This window comes from Mugil cephalus, chromosome 13 (genome assembly GCF_022458985.1).
Source record: "Mugil cephalus isolate CIBA_MC_2020 chromosome 13, CIBA_Mcephalus_1.1, whole genome shotgun sequence".
Taxonomy (NCBI): domain Eukaryota; kingdom Metazoa; phylum Chordata; class Actinopteri; order Mugiliformes; family Mugilidae; genus Mugil; species Mugil cephalus.
The window spans coordinates 21646150-21658685 of record NC_061782.1 but is presented as its reverse complement, the minus strand read 5'-3'; the positions used below and the strand labels follow the sequence as shown (position 1 = coordinate 21658685).

The 12536-nt window shown below is 42.2% G+C and overlaps 1 protein-coding gene across 6 annotated transcripts in view; it reads left to right on the top strand.

The window, feature by feature from the left end:
* Positions 1-12536, top strand: part of ehbp1 (EH domain binding protein 1) — a 125872-nt gene that overhangs the window by 39919 nt on the left and 73417 nt on the right. For 4 of the 6 annotated variants that reach the window (XM_047602411.1, XM_047602413.1, XM_047602410.1 and 1 more), the window contains 3 exons: positions 76-213; positions 961-1231; positions 3092-3335. In XM_047602411.1, the coding sequence (XP_047458367.1) occupies positions 76-213; positions 961-1231; positions 3092-3335 (653 nt within the window). The remainder of the gene's footprint in view (positions 1-75; positions 214-960; positions 1232-3091; positions 3336-12536) is intronic. The other 2 variants (XM_047602412.1, XM_047602409.1) reach the window with 1 other exon arrangement.

Below are 12536 nucleotides of genomic sequence, written 5' to 3'. Positions count from 1 at the left end.
ATGTGTTGTTCTAGAGCCATTTGACTCTGTAGTTTGTTTATTTAAATGACTTTTTGTTGGACTGTGTGATAACAGAGCTGATTAACAAGCTCAACTTCCTGGAAGACGAGGATCAGGACACAACTCCTGCCATGAGCGCCAACCCCTTCGATGAGCCTGATGACGACCTTCATCCAAACCACCACAACCCATTTGAAGATCCTGATGAGGAAGGTATGTGCAGTTGTCTGGCAGCCTCTGAAGAAAATGTTTTCAGTCTAATTTAACAGCACTTTTGACTGTCTTTAGTCTTTAATCTTTTTAGTTGTTGCTACAATAAGTGTCGTTTTTGGGAATTCCAGCAGGATGCAGGCTTAATGTTTGGATGTGCACACACCATGAAAGTGTGTAACCATGCGTAACTATAGCAGGCTTTAATGCTTTCTCTCAGACAGCTAAACCAATATTTTTGTATGACCACCTGAGCAGCCAGGTGTGTTAGTTTATATTATTTGTTTTTGAGCGACATGCTCCCTTGCACATAAAGCTCCTACTTTGTTGCTTGTTTAAGTTGTCTGTGAACTGATCTTGGAAACGGAGCTAAAATTGTATAGGACATGTTTTTTACACAGACACATTTCTTGTCTGAAGAGATTTCTGGTCTTACTAAACTAATATTGAAACTTTACATTAGTGGATGTGTTTTTGGGTGTGAAGAAATGCAGGAATTCAAGTTAAGGCTGCAACAAATAACCAAGTGTGCTGGAAAATGAAAGTCTTTCCAAGTTATTTAATATGTGTGTGTGTGAAACTAGCTAAATAAAACCATCCAGATGACTCGCATGTATGAGAAGTTAAATGGCATCACATTCCCAGGACTAAACTTTCCTCCCTGCTGTCTAGCTCTGTGATATAGTGAGATGACGAGCTTTCCAATCTCTTGCCAAGTCTAGTTTGTCATGTATATTCTCTCTTCTCAAGCAGAGCCTCCTGCCCAGCCGGTACCACGGCAGCGGGTTGAAGACAATTCCTTCTACGACCAAGACGACTCAAATCCATTCAATGAGCCGGATGAAGCGGAGACGCACACACCCCCAGGGAACCCCTTCGATGAGCCTGACCAAGACACAGACCCCATGCAGCCAGACCCAGGGCCCCCTAAACCCAGACAGAGAAAAGGTGTACGGCCTGTGGACATGAGCAAGTACTTGTACGCTGACACTTCACACAACGAAGACGACGAGCTTGACGAGTAAGAGTTTGATTATGAAATATTGAACCGTGCCCTCAATTTTGTTTTGTTCTTTTTTTTTTCCTTAATAAGACAGGTTTTCTGTCCTGTTGTATTAAAATACATGCACTTTGACTTCCATTGGATATATAGCTTTCTAACATGATTAGCTTATACTAGAATCACTGTGTTAGGCTCCAGACTTCCAAGCTTGGTTGCTGTTGGCAGAGCAAGTCCTGTAAGACCCCTCCTTATAGAGGGGTACTTGTAGCCACAGCCCCCCCCCCCCCAAAAAAAAGCAGGGCAAAGTGACGAGGCAGCTCTTTCAACGGGAACAAGGGCTCTGTTGTTTAACTGCATTCTTTAACCTTGTCTCCCTCCTCCTTCATTCTTCCCCTCCCTCCTATCAACTTGTTGCCCCATACTTTCCCTCTTTGACATTCTCTTTAGCTTCCTCCACAGACTCTGCTCGTTTTTATTTCACTTCACTCCCATTTCATCATGTTTCCGTCTTCCTCTTTCCCTCTCTTGTTCTACATCATTTCAACAAATGTGTGCTGCAAGTTCACTTTAGTGAGGAATTCCTAGTTAATTCATAAACAAGAAAATTTTAAATTTCTTGTCTTTTTTAAAAAAACGTAAACATTACATTTTAGTCCCTTTAGTGCCTTGGCAAATTAAACGAACTCAAGTGAAGAGAGGGCAAGTTCAAGATACTAGGCAAGTAAAGAAATCCTACTTTAGAAATACTTCTGGAAAGGTGTTTCCACACCTCCAAATGTGGCTGTGCCTAAATTGTAAATGTAAACCCCTTGATTTTGGCTGTTGAGTGAAGCTGTCACACAGATACCCGTATGTTTTAGACCTCTCTGCTGTCTAAAAGACAGACAGGTTATTGACTGGTGTGTTTCTTTTCCTCTGTCTCTTAACATCAGGACCAGTGCTTCTGCAGAATAGAAAGTTCAAAAGGGCAGCACAGTGTTTTGACTGGAGTCCTTTCACATGTCTTTTAGCCGAGCTGGTCTGTTAAAGCTTCACTATAGGCCTGCCTGCCTGCTTTTCTTTTCTTCCCTTATTTTTCAACCTCCTCTATTGCTTCTTGGTTAGATAGGCACTTCTAGCCTTCTCTTTCACAGAGATACCCAGTCAGCTAGTTTTGTCCCCTCCACCCATCCAATTCACTTGTTTGTTTAGGATTGCTTGTTGCATGTTGAGTGAATGTCTCAAAGCTGTGCCCCTGCTTTCAGAGCCACAAGCATGCCTGTATATTGATAACGCTCTGGTATGTGTGTGTGTCTGTGTATGTCTTCGGGACCCTGCCTGTCTGTCAGTAGTTCACCCTGGGCAGGGGCAGTGAGGATATGAGGTCACACAGTCCTGACCTCAGTGCACCTGCGCCTTCTATTAATTTACCACTTGTGTGTGCTCTTCATTGTATTGCAGCAAGTTGTTGTTTCCATCCAGCAATTTCCACATGTTAAGTAATCAGATTGTAGTTGGGGCCAAAAATGGATAAACTCAAATAGTCTTTAAAATCTTAATAATCTTCGCAAGACATTTTTAATTTCACTAATGGAGATTTATGAAATTTCTTCTGTTGTGTTGTTTTATATAAGCTTATTTTATAAGTTACGCATAAAACCAGAAATATGTCATTTGGCCCCCTCTTGAAACTAATCAAATGAATGAAATAATAGAATACAACTGTATTTTTGTGTTGACCCTTTTGGTTTGATTACCTGTTGATCTTTGAGGAAAAAAGCATTGTACAACTTTGATTTTGAATTTACACACTTTACTATCTGTGCATATAGCTACAATATCAGTTCAATAATTCATGCTTTTTCTGTTTGTCTTGTTGTGCGCCATCTCTCCTTTCAGGTCCAATCCTTTCTATGAGCCAAAGACATCGAGCCCTGCACAGCCTCCAGTTAGTGGCCCTGCTCTTGACGCGGGCAACCAGAAGAGGAGGGCTCCTGCACCCCCAAGTACCAGCCCTGGTGTCAGCCCCAGTCTACCAACTCCCAAACCCGGTTCTGGCCCAGACAGGGAGAGATTGCAGCCCGCTGGGCCCAGCCCAGTGTCTGCAGTAATGGGGAGAGAGCTGGCTTCTTCTTCCCCTAAGGTATGCAAGCATCACTAGAGTATAATAACCTTGATTTACACCTGCGACAGACACAGATGTCAGTGATGACATGGCAAGTTTTGTAATAATGGCTTAAATAAAACTTGGACTAATGGTCTCTGCTCTGTGGTATAAGCTGTTAGGAGATTTTCTTTCACTAGTTTTTTCAGTAACCTCTGTTAAAACACAAGCCAATCAAAGCCTATTTTTTTTCTTTTTTTTTTAAATCTATGAATTACACAAATGCAGTGTTGTTTTTTTTGTGTCCAAACTTTTGACTAGTAGTGTATAAGTACCTGTAATGTAACCTTGAATCCTAAAATGGCAGACTTTGACACTTTTAGACCCTACAGGCTGATTTTATTGCAGCACGTGTTGATGTAAGAGCTTCTGTGTGTGTGTGTGTGTGTGTGTGTGTGTGTGTGTGTGTGTGTGTGTGTGTGTGTGTGTGTGTGTGTGTGTGTGTGTGTGTGTGTGTGTGTGTGTGCGCGTGTGTGTGTGTGTGTGCGCGCGCGTGTGTGTAGTTGGTGGCGTGTCCACGTCCAGTGGCCCCTACATTAGGTTTTTTCCGCCTGCACAATTCCATCTTCTGTCCCATTCTTTATGCTCATGAAAGTCTCCAGCTCCTCATTTGAATATAGGTATTTGTTTATTGGGGTGTTTTCATATGTTTATTTATTTATTTAAATTAGGTAAATCATGGCTGGGTCTAATTAAATGGCTGATGGTCACACACACTCACGGCAGGAGTCAGACCACTGGTGGGGAATGATTGGCTGGGGGTGTGGGGATGGGTGGAGGTTAAAATTGTGTGTGTGTGTAGGGGCTCAATGAGCCTGTGTGGGGCTTAAACACAGGGGGCTTAACTACAGCAGAGCGATCACAAGGGGGTGTTGACCCCCTGCGTGCACGCACACACACACAAGCAAACACAGTACAGTTACTTATACACGCACAGACACACACAGCTCCCTCCTTCCCATGCAACTGGCTAGCTGACTGTTTTAGTGTAGCTGGGCGGTGATGCTGGCCGTCCATGTAATTATGGCACAGTGCCTTTATCACCCAGCTGCAGTTGCCTGTGACTGTGGGTGAGGGGGCCTAAACCACTTTAATTACCCAAAGCCAGTGGCCTGTGGTGGGCCACACTTTGCCAAGAGATGCCCCTGCCTCTGGAACTTGGCGTGGAGGGAGGAACGGAGGGGTGGAGGGAGGTTTCTAGAGAATGAATTGTGAGAGGAGATTGAAGAGGAGGGTGCAATGAAGGAGAATATGTGGAAGATAGTGAAGGGTAGAGGACAGGAGAATCGTGAGAGCAGAGAAGGAAGATGGCCAGGGAATTGTAGAAAAAGAGATAGGATGTTCACAGTAAACAAGGATAGGCCTACAGGGTTTGTTGACATATACAGCTAGTGTGAATAGGTTTCTCTTTCTTATTCACACCAAGCGGCATGACACACGCACATGCCACAGCCTACACATGGGCTGTGAGATGACCTTTGAATGTATGAAGTCAGAGAGGATTAAGAGGAGACATTCCCACTATGAGAGGCCAAGACGAAACCAACACATCATCACACTATGAACGTGTAGAGAGTGTAAATTTGTGCTCCGGCTTGTATGCATCCATGTGTCTGGCCGTATAGTTACTATTGTGCCTAGGGCTCAGTTCAGTGAATATATACTGGGGTGGTTCTAACCTTCACTCAAAGCACACTGACCTCTTCCTTTCCCATATAAGGAATCTCAAGATGTGTATACTTAAATAAGTTTTTTTTTTTTTTTACCAGCTATTCATATGTAGGGAAACTTAGATAAAGCACACGCAGACAGCTCAACTTTATCTCAGTATATGAATACAAATTGATATATACAACCTGCCCTGAGGTGTTTCAGATGTATTTTTGAATTATGTGGAGGCTTTTTTAAATGATTTTTTTTCTTCATCACATTAACACTTTACACAGACGTTTATTTGTTGTAAAGGAAACCAAAGAGTAGCAATGGAACAAGCTTATATGTCCTGTTGCACTCAACACACCTTCAATGAGAAGGTGTGTCAAAAACTTTTGAGCGGTAGTGTATGTAAATCTAGTCCTCATTTTTACTAAAAATGAATAGTATCATATCTTGAGTTAACTCTGATCTTTTTCAGGTATGAATTAACTTGAGCAGATTTAGCGTGTGACTTCACCTTGAATTTAGTGTTATCCTCCTTGTCATTGCATTAAAAACGCCCACTTCAATGCCAGCCTGTGGAAAATTGGGACATCTACAGGACAGATGGCATGCATACACTTAATCTATACACAGGTATTATACATATGGATTGGATTTACATTAAGCTCTAACAAAAGTTTGACGTGCTGGATTTTTGCCAGAGGAACAAGCGTTCAGTGCTGGAAATTTATAGAAACCATTCAAATGCATGGGGGACATGGGGACCTATGGGACCATATATGGAGGTAAAAACCCTTTGTTTTCTTCCTTGTTAGCAGATGGGAGGTAGCAGCTTAATCTGGCACATAATCAATAAAGAAGATATCCAAAAAAATGAAATACTTTTCTTAATAAGCCATCTCAGTTGCCCTGGTGCATGGTCAAAACACTACTGTTATCGCTAGTCTATCTGGTTTGTTAAAGGTGGCTTCACTAAAGAAAGATGAGCTTAACGCCCTTGCTCTGGGTCTCGCTGGTGTGGTTGTAATGGTAATATGTGCCTTTACCTTAACTCAAATAAATAAATAAATAACTAGTGCCACAAGTGTGCTTCTTTAATAATTGTCACCACTGAGCACAAAATGCCATTTTCATCTTTGAGTATACTTAATGTAACTAAGCCTCTTTTGGTCATTTTTTGTTAGTATCTGACATCTGCTTCCAAGTTGGTGAAAATGACACTTCATGTGTCCCATGTCAATACGTCCTTTTCCTCTCGGGGAGATATAGAACCTCAGATGCATCAAGTTTAAGTTTAGCGTCTGTGGAGAAGCTGGAGGAATGGAAACGTCTGTGGGATTAATTTAAATGAACAGAGGGAGTTCCTGTTGGGCAGGCTGTGAGCTCTTGTCTGGTCTGATTCAGTCCATCTCTTTTTCCTCGGGCTGATTTCTCCCTTCTCGGTAATTCAGTGATCCCCTGCTCCTCCCTTTGTTTTATCTCCATCTCTATTCCGTAGTCAGACCGCTCTACACTTAGATGCTCTGATCTTTGGATTTTCATCAGGTTTCCGCTTCATGAATTATTTGCCTTATTTTCATATAAAGAATAGTTGTAAGTTGGCATATGTCTATGGGCAAAAGTTTGAACAAAAAACTTCTATATTAAAATTTCTCAAAGAATTTTGGAAACAGTGAGGGATTCTCAGCTGTCACTGGGTGGCTTGAACTACTTCTTGAAGTGTTGATTACTTAAGAGACAGGTTACTACTAAATACCTACAGCTGATCTCCTCTAATCCCATGTGTTCCTCATACTACACCGATAATACTAAGGTAAAATATTAATGTTAACAGCAGTCTTACATTGTGTCCTTAGCACTTTTCTCTCTTTATTCTTCCAGAAGTGAACATCTGAACATGTTTTTTTCTCCTCTCCAGTTTGAAGGGCTTCTGTGATTACTAATGTTAATCAAAAGGTTCAAATTAAATAGAGTTGTGCAGGTTGTGAGAGCTCCTGTGCCGAGGGGAGGCAGAGGCCGGAGCTTTCACTCGTCTCCTAGACATTGTTTTCTCAGCCCCTCCCTCAGTTCAGACTACCTCCAAATTGAAATTAGAATAAATTAACATTATTTAATTGAGTTCGCAGAAGGCTGCGATATTTCTTAATTAGCTTTCACCGAGGTTCGCTGTAGGAGAGGACCGCATCCGTACTGTGGAGTGTTTCTGAGGTTACCGTGACGACTGAGGCATGTTTTTGGTGGACAGAGGGGAGCCCAAGAGACAAGGACAGTCATCTCTTGTCTTCTGATCTTTGCCTGTCCAAGGTTTCTCGTCTTGTTATCATTATATCCGGTCCAGAGTTATTTCATATTCTCTGATAAGTTCAACACAGATTTAAACAAAGGGTCTCAGGTGAAAGGCATAAAGGACGTAAGGCATATGAGCTGTGTGTGTGTGTGTGTGTGTGTGTGTGTGTGTGTGTGTGTGTGTGTGTGTGTGTGTGTGTGTGTGTGTGTGTGTGTGTGTGTGTGTGTGTGTGTGTGTGTGTATCAAATTATTATTAGTATAATAGTTCTATGTAAGGGTAGAACTTAAATTATTTTAATACTGTCACCTACATTTAAAAGCAAATGATGGAGAAGCTATGTTTAATTGATTGCTTTGTCCTGAGCTGAGAAATCACTTCGGCCATGTACATTCAAGAGAAGAATAACAGCGACTGATCAAATTCATTACGCTGTAGTTATGAAAACCCCAAAAAACAGACTATGAAGACAGGTACCTGAGTAATCTCAGCTTTACCATTACCATGCCCTCTTCTAGGCAATGCTAGTGACTGACACATGATGCAAACGTGTTTCCCAAACATTTACCACAAGTAAACACAGTCCATGACTAGACGACCACAGCCTGGAACACTGGTGACCAACATTTAACAACGTTGACAGCATTTAATCTACCCTGATTAAGGTTAATTGTTCTGAATGAACATTTAATTGATAGCTTGTCTATGTTGTTGGGTTATAGTAGAAGATCAGGGCAGTGTTGTGTCTCTTAAATTTCAGAACTTGGCATCAGTATTAGCATCGAAATGGGCATTGCGCTCTGTTCCTTAGACCAAAGCATTGAAGCCTCAGTGGCTCCCCTTGGCCACACTGGCCTTTCCATAAGCTGTAATATTAGGAGAATAATCCTTCAGAGGAGTAAGGCTAAATCATTACCTCTCAATGTCTGCCTTTTCCCAGTGTAGACCCCTCCCCAACTCTTATTTGCAGTCTCTGAGTGGCCTGTCATTAGATCTTGTGGGAGAGAAGAGACCCAGTTTCTTCTCTCATGCAGTTTAGGTCCAATCATTGGGTTTCCTGTTGTTGTTTCAAGCTGCAGGGCATCGCTGTCATCAGGTTAATAGAAAGGTATAAGACGTTACTAACTACTGAACAATCTCAACTGTTTGAGTCTGGTCTCCAGTGTAAAAAAAAAAAGTGTAAGGGAGTATTTGGATAAGTTGGTGTATGTAGAAATAAACCTGGGAAGACAAAAAAAATAAATAAATAAAAATAAAAAATAGAGCCATGTTTCTAATGTCTCATGAGGCCCCAGACATTGATGATATTTTGAATAATCTTTTGAAAATGAAAACCAAAGATTAAAATGTCTTCAGCCACTTTTCCAATTTCAGTTTTATGCGCCGTGGCCATAAAAAGACAAGCGTGTTTGTGTGGTGTGTAGTAATGTGCTTTCTTGTGTGTGTTGGGAGGGATATATTTTGATCCAGTTACTGTAATGCAGCTATCATTTTTCCACCTCTTCCTCTGTTGGGTGCATGTCGAGTTCACAAGTTAAGCACTGCGAAGAGCTCACTCTCCTCAATACCCGCGCCGACTGGTGTAAAAGGGCCTTCCGCAAAGCGCCGCTTGTAATCTGCCTTTGGTAAGTCCTCCTTAGTTTTATCTGCCAAGGATTACCTCACAAGCTGCAAGCAGGAGAGAACGAGGGAGACGCAGAGCAAGAGAGAGAGAAATGAAAAGCAAGTCAAACAGAAAACGATGAAGATGGAACAAAATGAAAACAAATCGCTGTGTAATCTTTGAAAGAAAGGAACCTGCTCTAGAGTTGAAGGGAAGTTTCCCTCGCCACTCATTTAGAGAGGGAATTGACTAATCCCTCCATGATTGATGTCTGCTATGAGAGGCTCTATAGCAGACTAATAGGGCTTATGAGGATGACCAGAAAGTCCTTTGTGTGTGCATGCCTGTGTGTGTGTGTGCGTATGTGAATGAACCGAACCTTTTTGTCTTGTGTGTCCTGCGCAGTGGCCAGGGGTTTGAATGACATAGCGGCCGAAGAAGGGGTAACTTTATCTTAATCTGGTCTTAATCTGTCCCAGTCCTCCAGGTGTGTGTGGGCTTAAACCCAAAAAGATCCAGGGTTTTGGGGTGAGGTTTAAGGGGGCTTCGGGTGAGGAGATAGAAGTCCATGCACTTGAAAACTCCTTGGACCTCCAGAGGGTCTGAGACCCCCCGCGCATTCTTAGAAGCGCACTCACTTAGTCATACCAAACCTACTTCCCGTCATCTTTAAGTGGTCCTTGCTACATTGTAATTGAATTAAACCAACCGTTCTTTCATTTAAAAAAAAAGAGCTTGGAAGTGTCTTATGAATTAGTCAGTGATTTGTGTTTTACACTGCGTGCGTGCGTGCACACATGCTTGCGTGCACATGTGCACTCTGTTCAAAGAAAGGAGCGTTCAAATGATAAGGCTTTAATTTCTTCTTTCCTGCACCCCCCTCCTTTCACTGTTATGGTATGCAGGTATGTGCTACAGGAAATGCTAAGTGGCATTATCAGTGCTTAACTGAAAGATCACAGAGTGGCATCAAACTTTAATGTTTTATTTGAGCTCTGTTTTAGGTGCTCGTATGACCTCAGCATGGTTTGATCATGCAGTCACCTTGGTCATAATGCAGTCAGAGTTTTTACACTCACAGTGGCTTCTTGGTGGTTTGCATGGTGTGGCTGAGCACAGGTGGTAGCTAATGATGACTAGCTCTGCAGTTATGGCCACTTTAATCCAAGTGTTATACAGGTTTGGCACCCATGTTTTTTCACCTTAAAGACAGGTCCAACAAAAGGCATAACTTATTCTAAATTCTTCATATTTTAAGATCACAGCCCCAGTATTCGGTCCATTGCTTGTTCAGTGTGTTTTATTTCAGACATTCAGAAGAATGAATCCTAGACTCTGGTAAATTTTCTCACCGTATCAGCGGATCAAAATCCCCATGTGTCCCTAAAGTAATACATAAAGAATAATGAAAAGTCGTGACCAACGTCCTACACACTTAAAAAGAGAATTAGTTTGAAATGGAGCGCACTTAGATGATTGGCACTTTAAGATCAGTTGGTGCTGTATGTTCTCCAAACTTTCTTTCTACTTTCTTTATTGATTTGTCTTCACACCTTTTCTGCATTTTCTTTCAATACTCCTCCTCCTCTTTCTCTGTGTAGCTCTCCCCCCACCGCCCCCTGCCTCAGTTAGTATGTGCGTGTTGATGCATGTGTATTCTGATCAGGAGTCAAAGGGGTGACTTTGTAATTATGTTCATTTTAATTGGCTGTGCTATCACCCCTCTCATCACTTTGGAGCCCACGCTGCGCTGGACAATGGCAGTCTGTGGTGCGGGGGTTGAGTAACTGCTGTGGTAAGATCCACCCCCCTCCTCTCACACACACACACACACACACACACACCTCATACACGCACTCACATAGCCTTTTACCTGCAGAACATAATTCCTAAAGTGGCCTCCTTAATGAGTTTTCCCTGCCCAGGCTTAGATTAATTGATAAATGGCAGTGCTATCAGCACAGCTGATCTCTGAATCCATTGCACCACTAATTTGTTTGTTGAAGATGGCAGTTAAAGGAGATTAATACGGTATAGATTTATAAGGCAGCCCCTCCTCCCCCCGTCTTCCTTCTCCCAAAGCTTATTTGTTTATCTGAGGAAGATGCGGAGGAGGAGGAAGAAGACCAGAGTTGTGGGTGGCCTTTGGATTAATTTTTGTTATTCTTAACAGAAAAAAACATGATAAAATCATTAAAATCATAATCTGGTTCTGGGGAGTAATCTTTGTCATTACATACACAAACTGTTAATCTGAACAAATCTGAATCTTAAAATTCTCCCCTGAAATAGTGATAGTGTCATTTTTATTCAATCTGAAAGTCTTCTGAAATATCCTCTACTACTAGTCTTACTAGTGGAGAACAAATGGTAAAAGGAGTCCATGATTTTTCTTTTTTTTTTTTCAGTGATGTTCTTGTTTTGCCCGTATCTGTATCCCAGCATCCGTACCATCAATCCCCACCGCACACCATCCTCACCGCGCACACTGAATCTCAAACCTACCCACCCTGCGTGTCTTTTTCCCTACAGCCAAAGCTAATTTGCAGAGGCGTGAGTGTGGGTAATGCTACTGCCGTTTCCATGACAAGCTAAAGCCAGCGCTTACACCGCATTATGCCCCTGTGTTACACGTCAGGCGAGCGAGCGGGCGGGTGGGCACACTGCAAGCTGGCACATTCACTCCTTTGTCTGCTGTCTCCTCCAAACTGTGTTATTCTATGATGTTTTTTTTTTTTTTTTTACTGAATGGTTTTTATTTCAATTTCAAAGCCTTGTCTGTCCTCTCCTGTTCTGCTTTTTTTTTTTTTTTTTTGCTGCTTTGCATGCCTTTCGAGCAAAATAGGCCTTGGAAGCAAAATGTTCCTGGAAAAGGAAACCGCTTTTTCAGATTTTTGCATTTTACATCTCAGTAGCCAACTGCCGAAAGGCCCTCAGTCTTGGCCTGCAAGTTGACTGCTAGATAGGAAGCATATCTGCTCCGAAGTGAATCACTAGCAGCCCCCCCATCACTGTCATCGTGAATTTATTTGCATATTTTTCTACTTTTTGATACCACATGAAGCCATGGTGCAAAGATTTGTTTAAAAAACAGTTACAGTCTGACTACGTGGCATAGAAGCGGGATGCCTTGATCAAAAGTAGCAAGTTCAGCCTCCCTGTGAGCTTTCACTTATAAAACTCTTTACACCTGTTCACACACACATAAAGCCTGACTTAACCTAACAGTCTAGATGCACAGTCACACTTGCACGCACACGCTTTCTCTCACGACTCTCTCTGGAAGGACCCCCCCCACCCCCACCCCCACCCCCAGTGCGATTACAACAGTAATGCGATATTTCCTTTGTATGTTAATGTGTATTATTTTCCACGCTACATTCGCTCTCCTCTCCTGTTCCTGCCTTTTGTCCTCCCTCTCTCTCTCCCCCGTTTTCCCTTATTGTTCCATGCACTCCACATCTCCATTTACATAATTGAACTTTTGATTGGACTTTGCTCCCTCCCTGCTGCTCTCATGTAGGCGACGTTGAAATCCGGAGCATAATTTCATGGGTAAGATGCAAGGTGGTCGTTCTAATGCGAAGGCGTCTGATATAGAAAGCTCAGATTAAACAAATTGCTTGTTTTGAT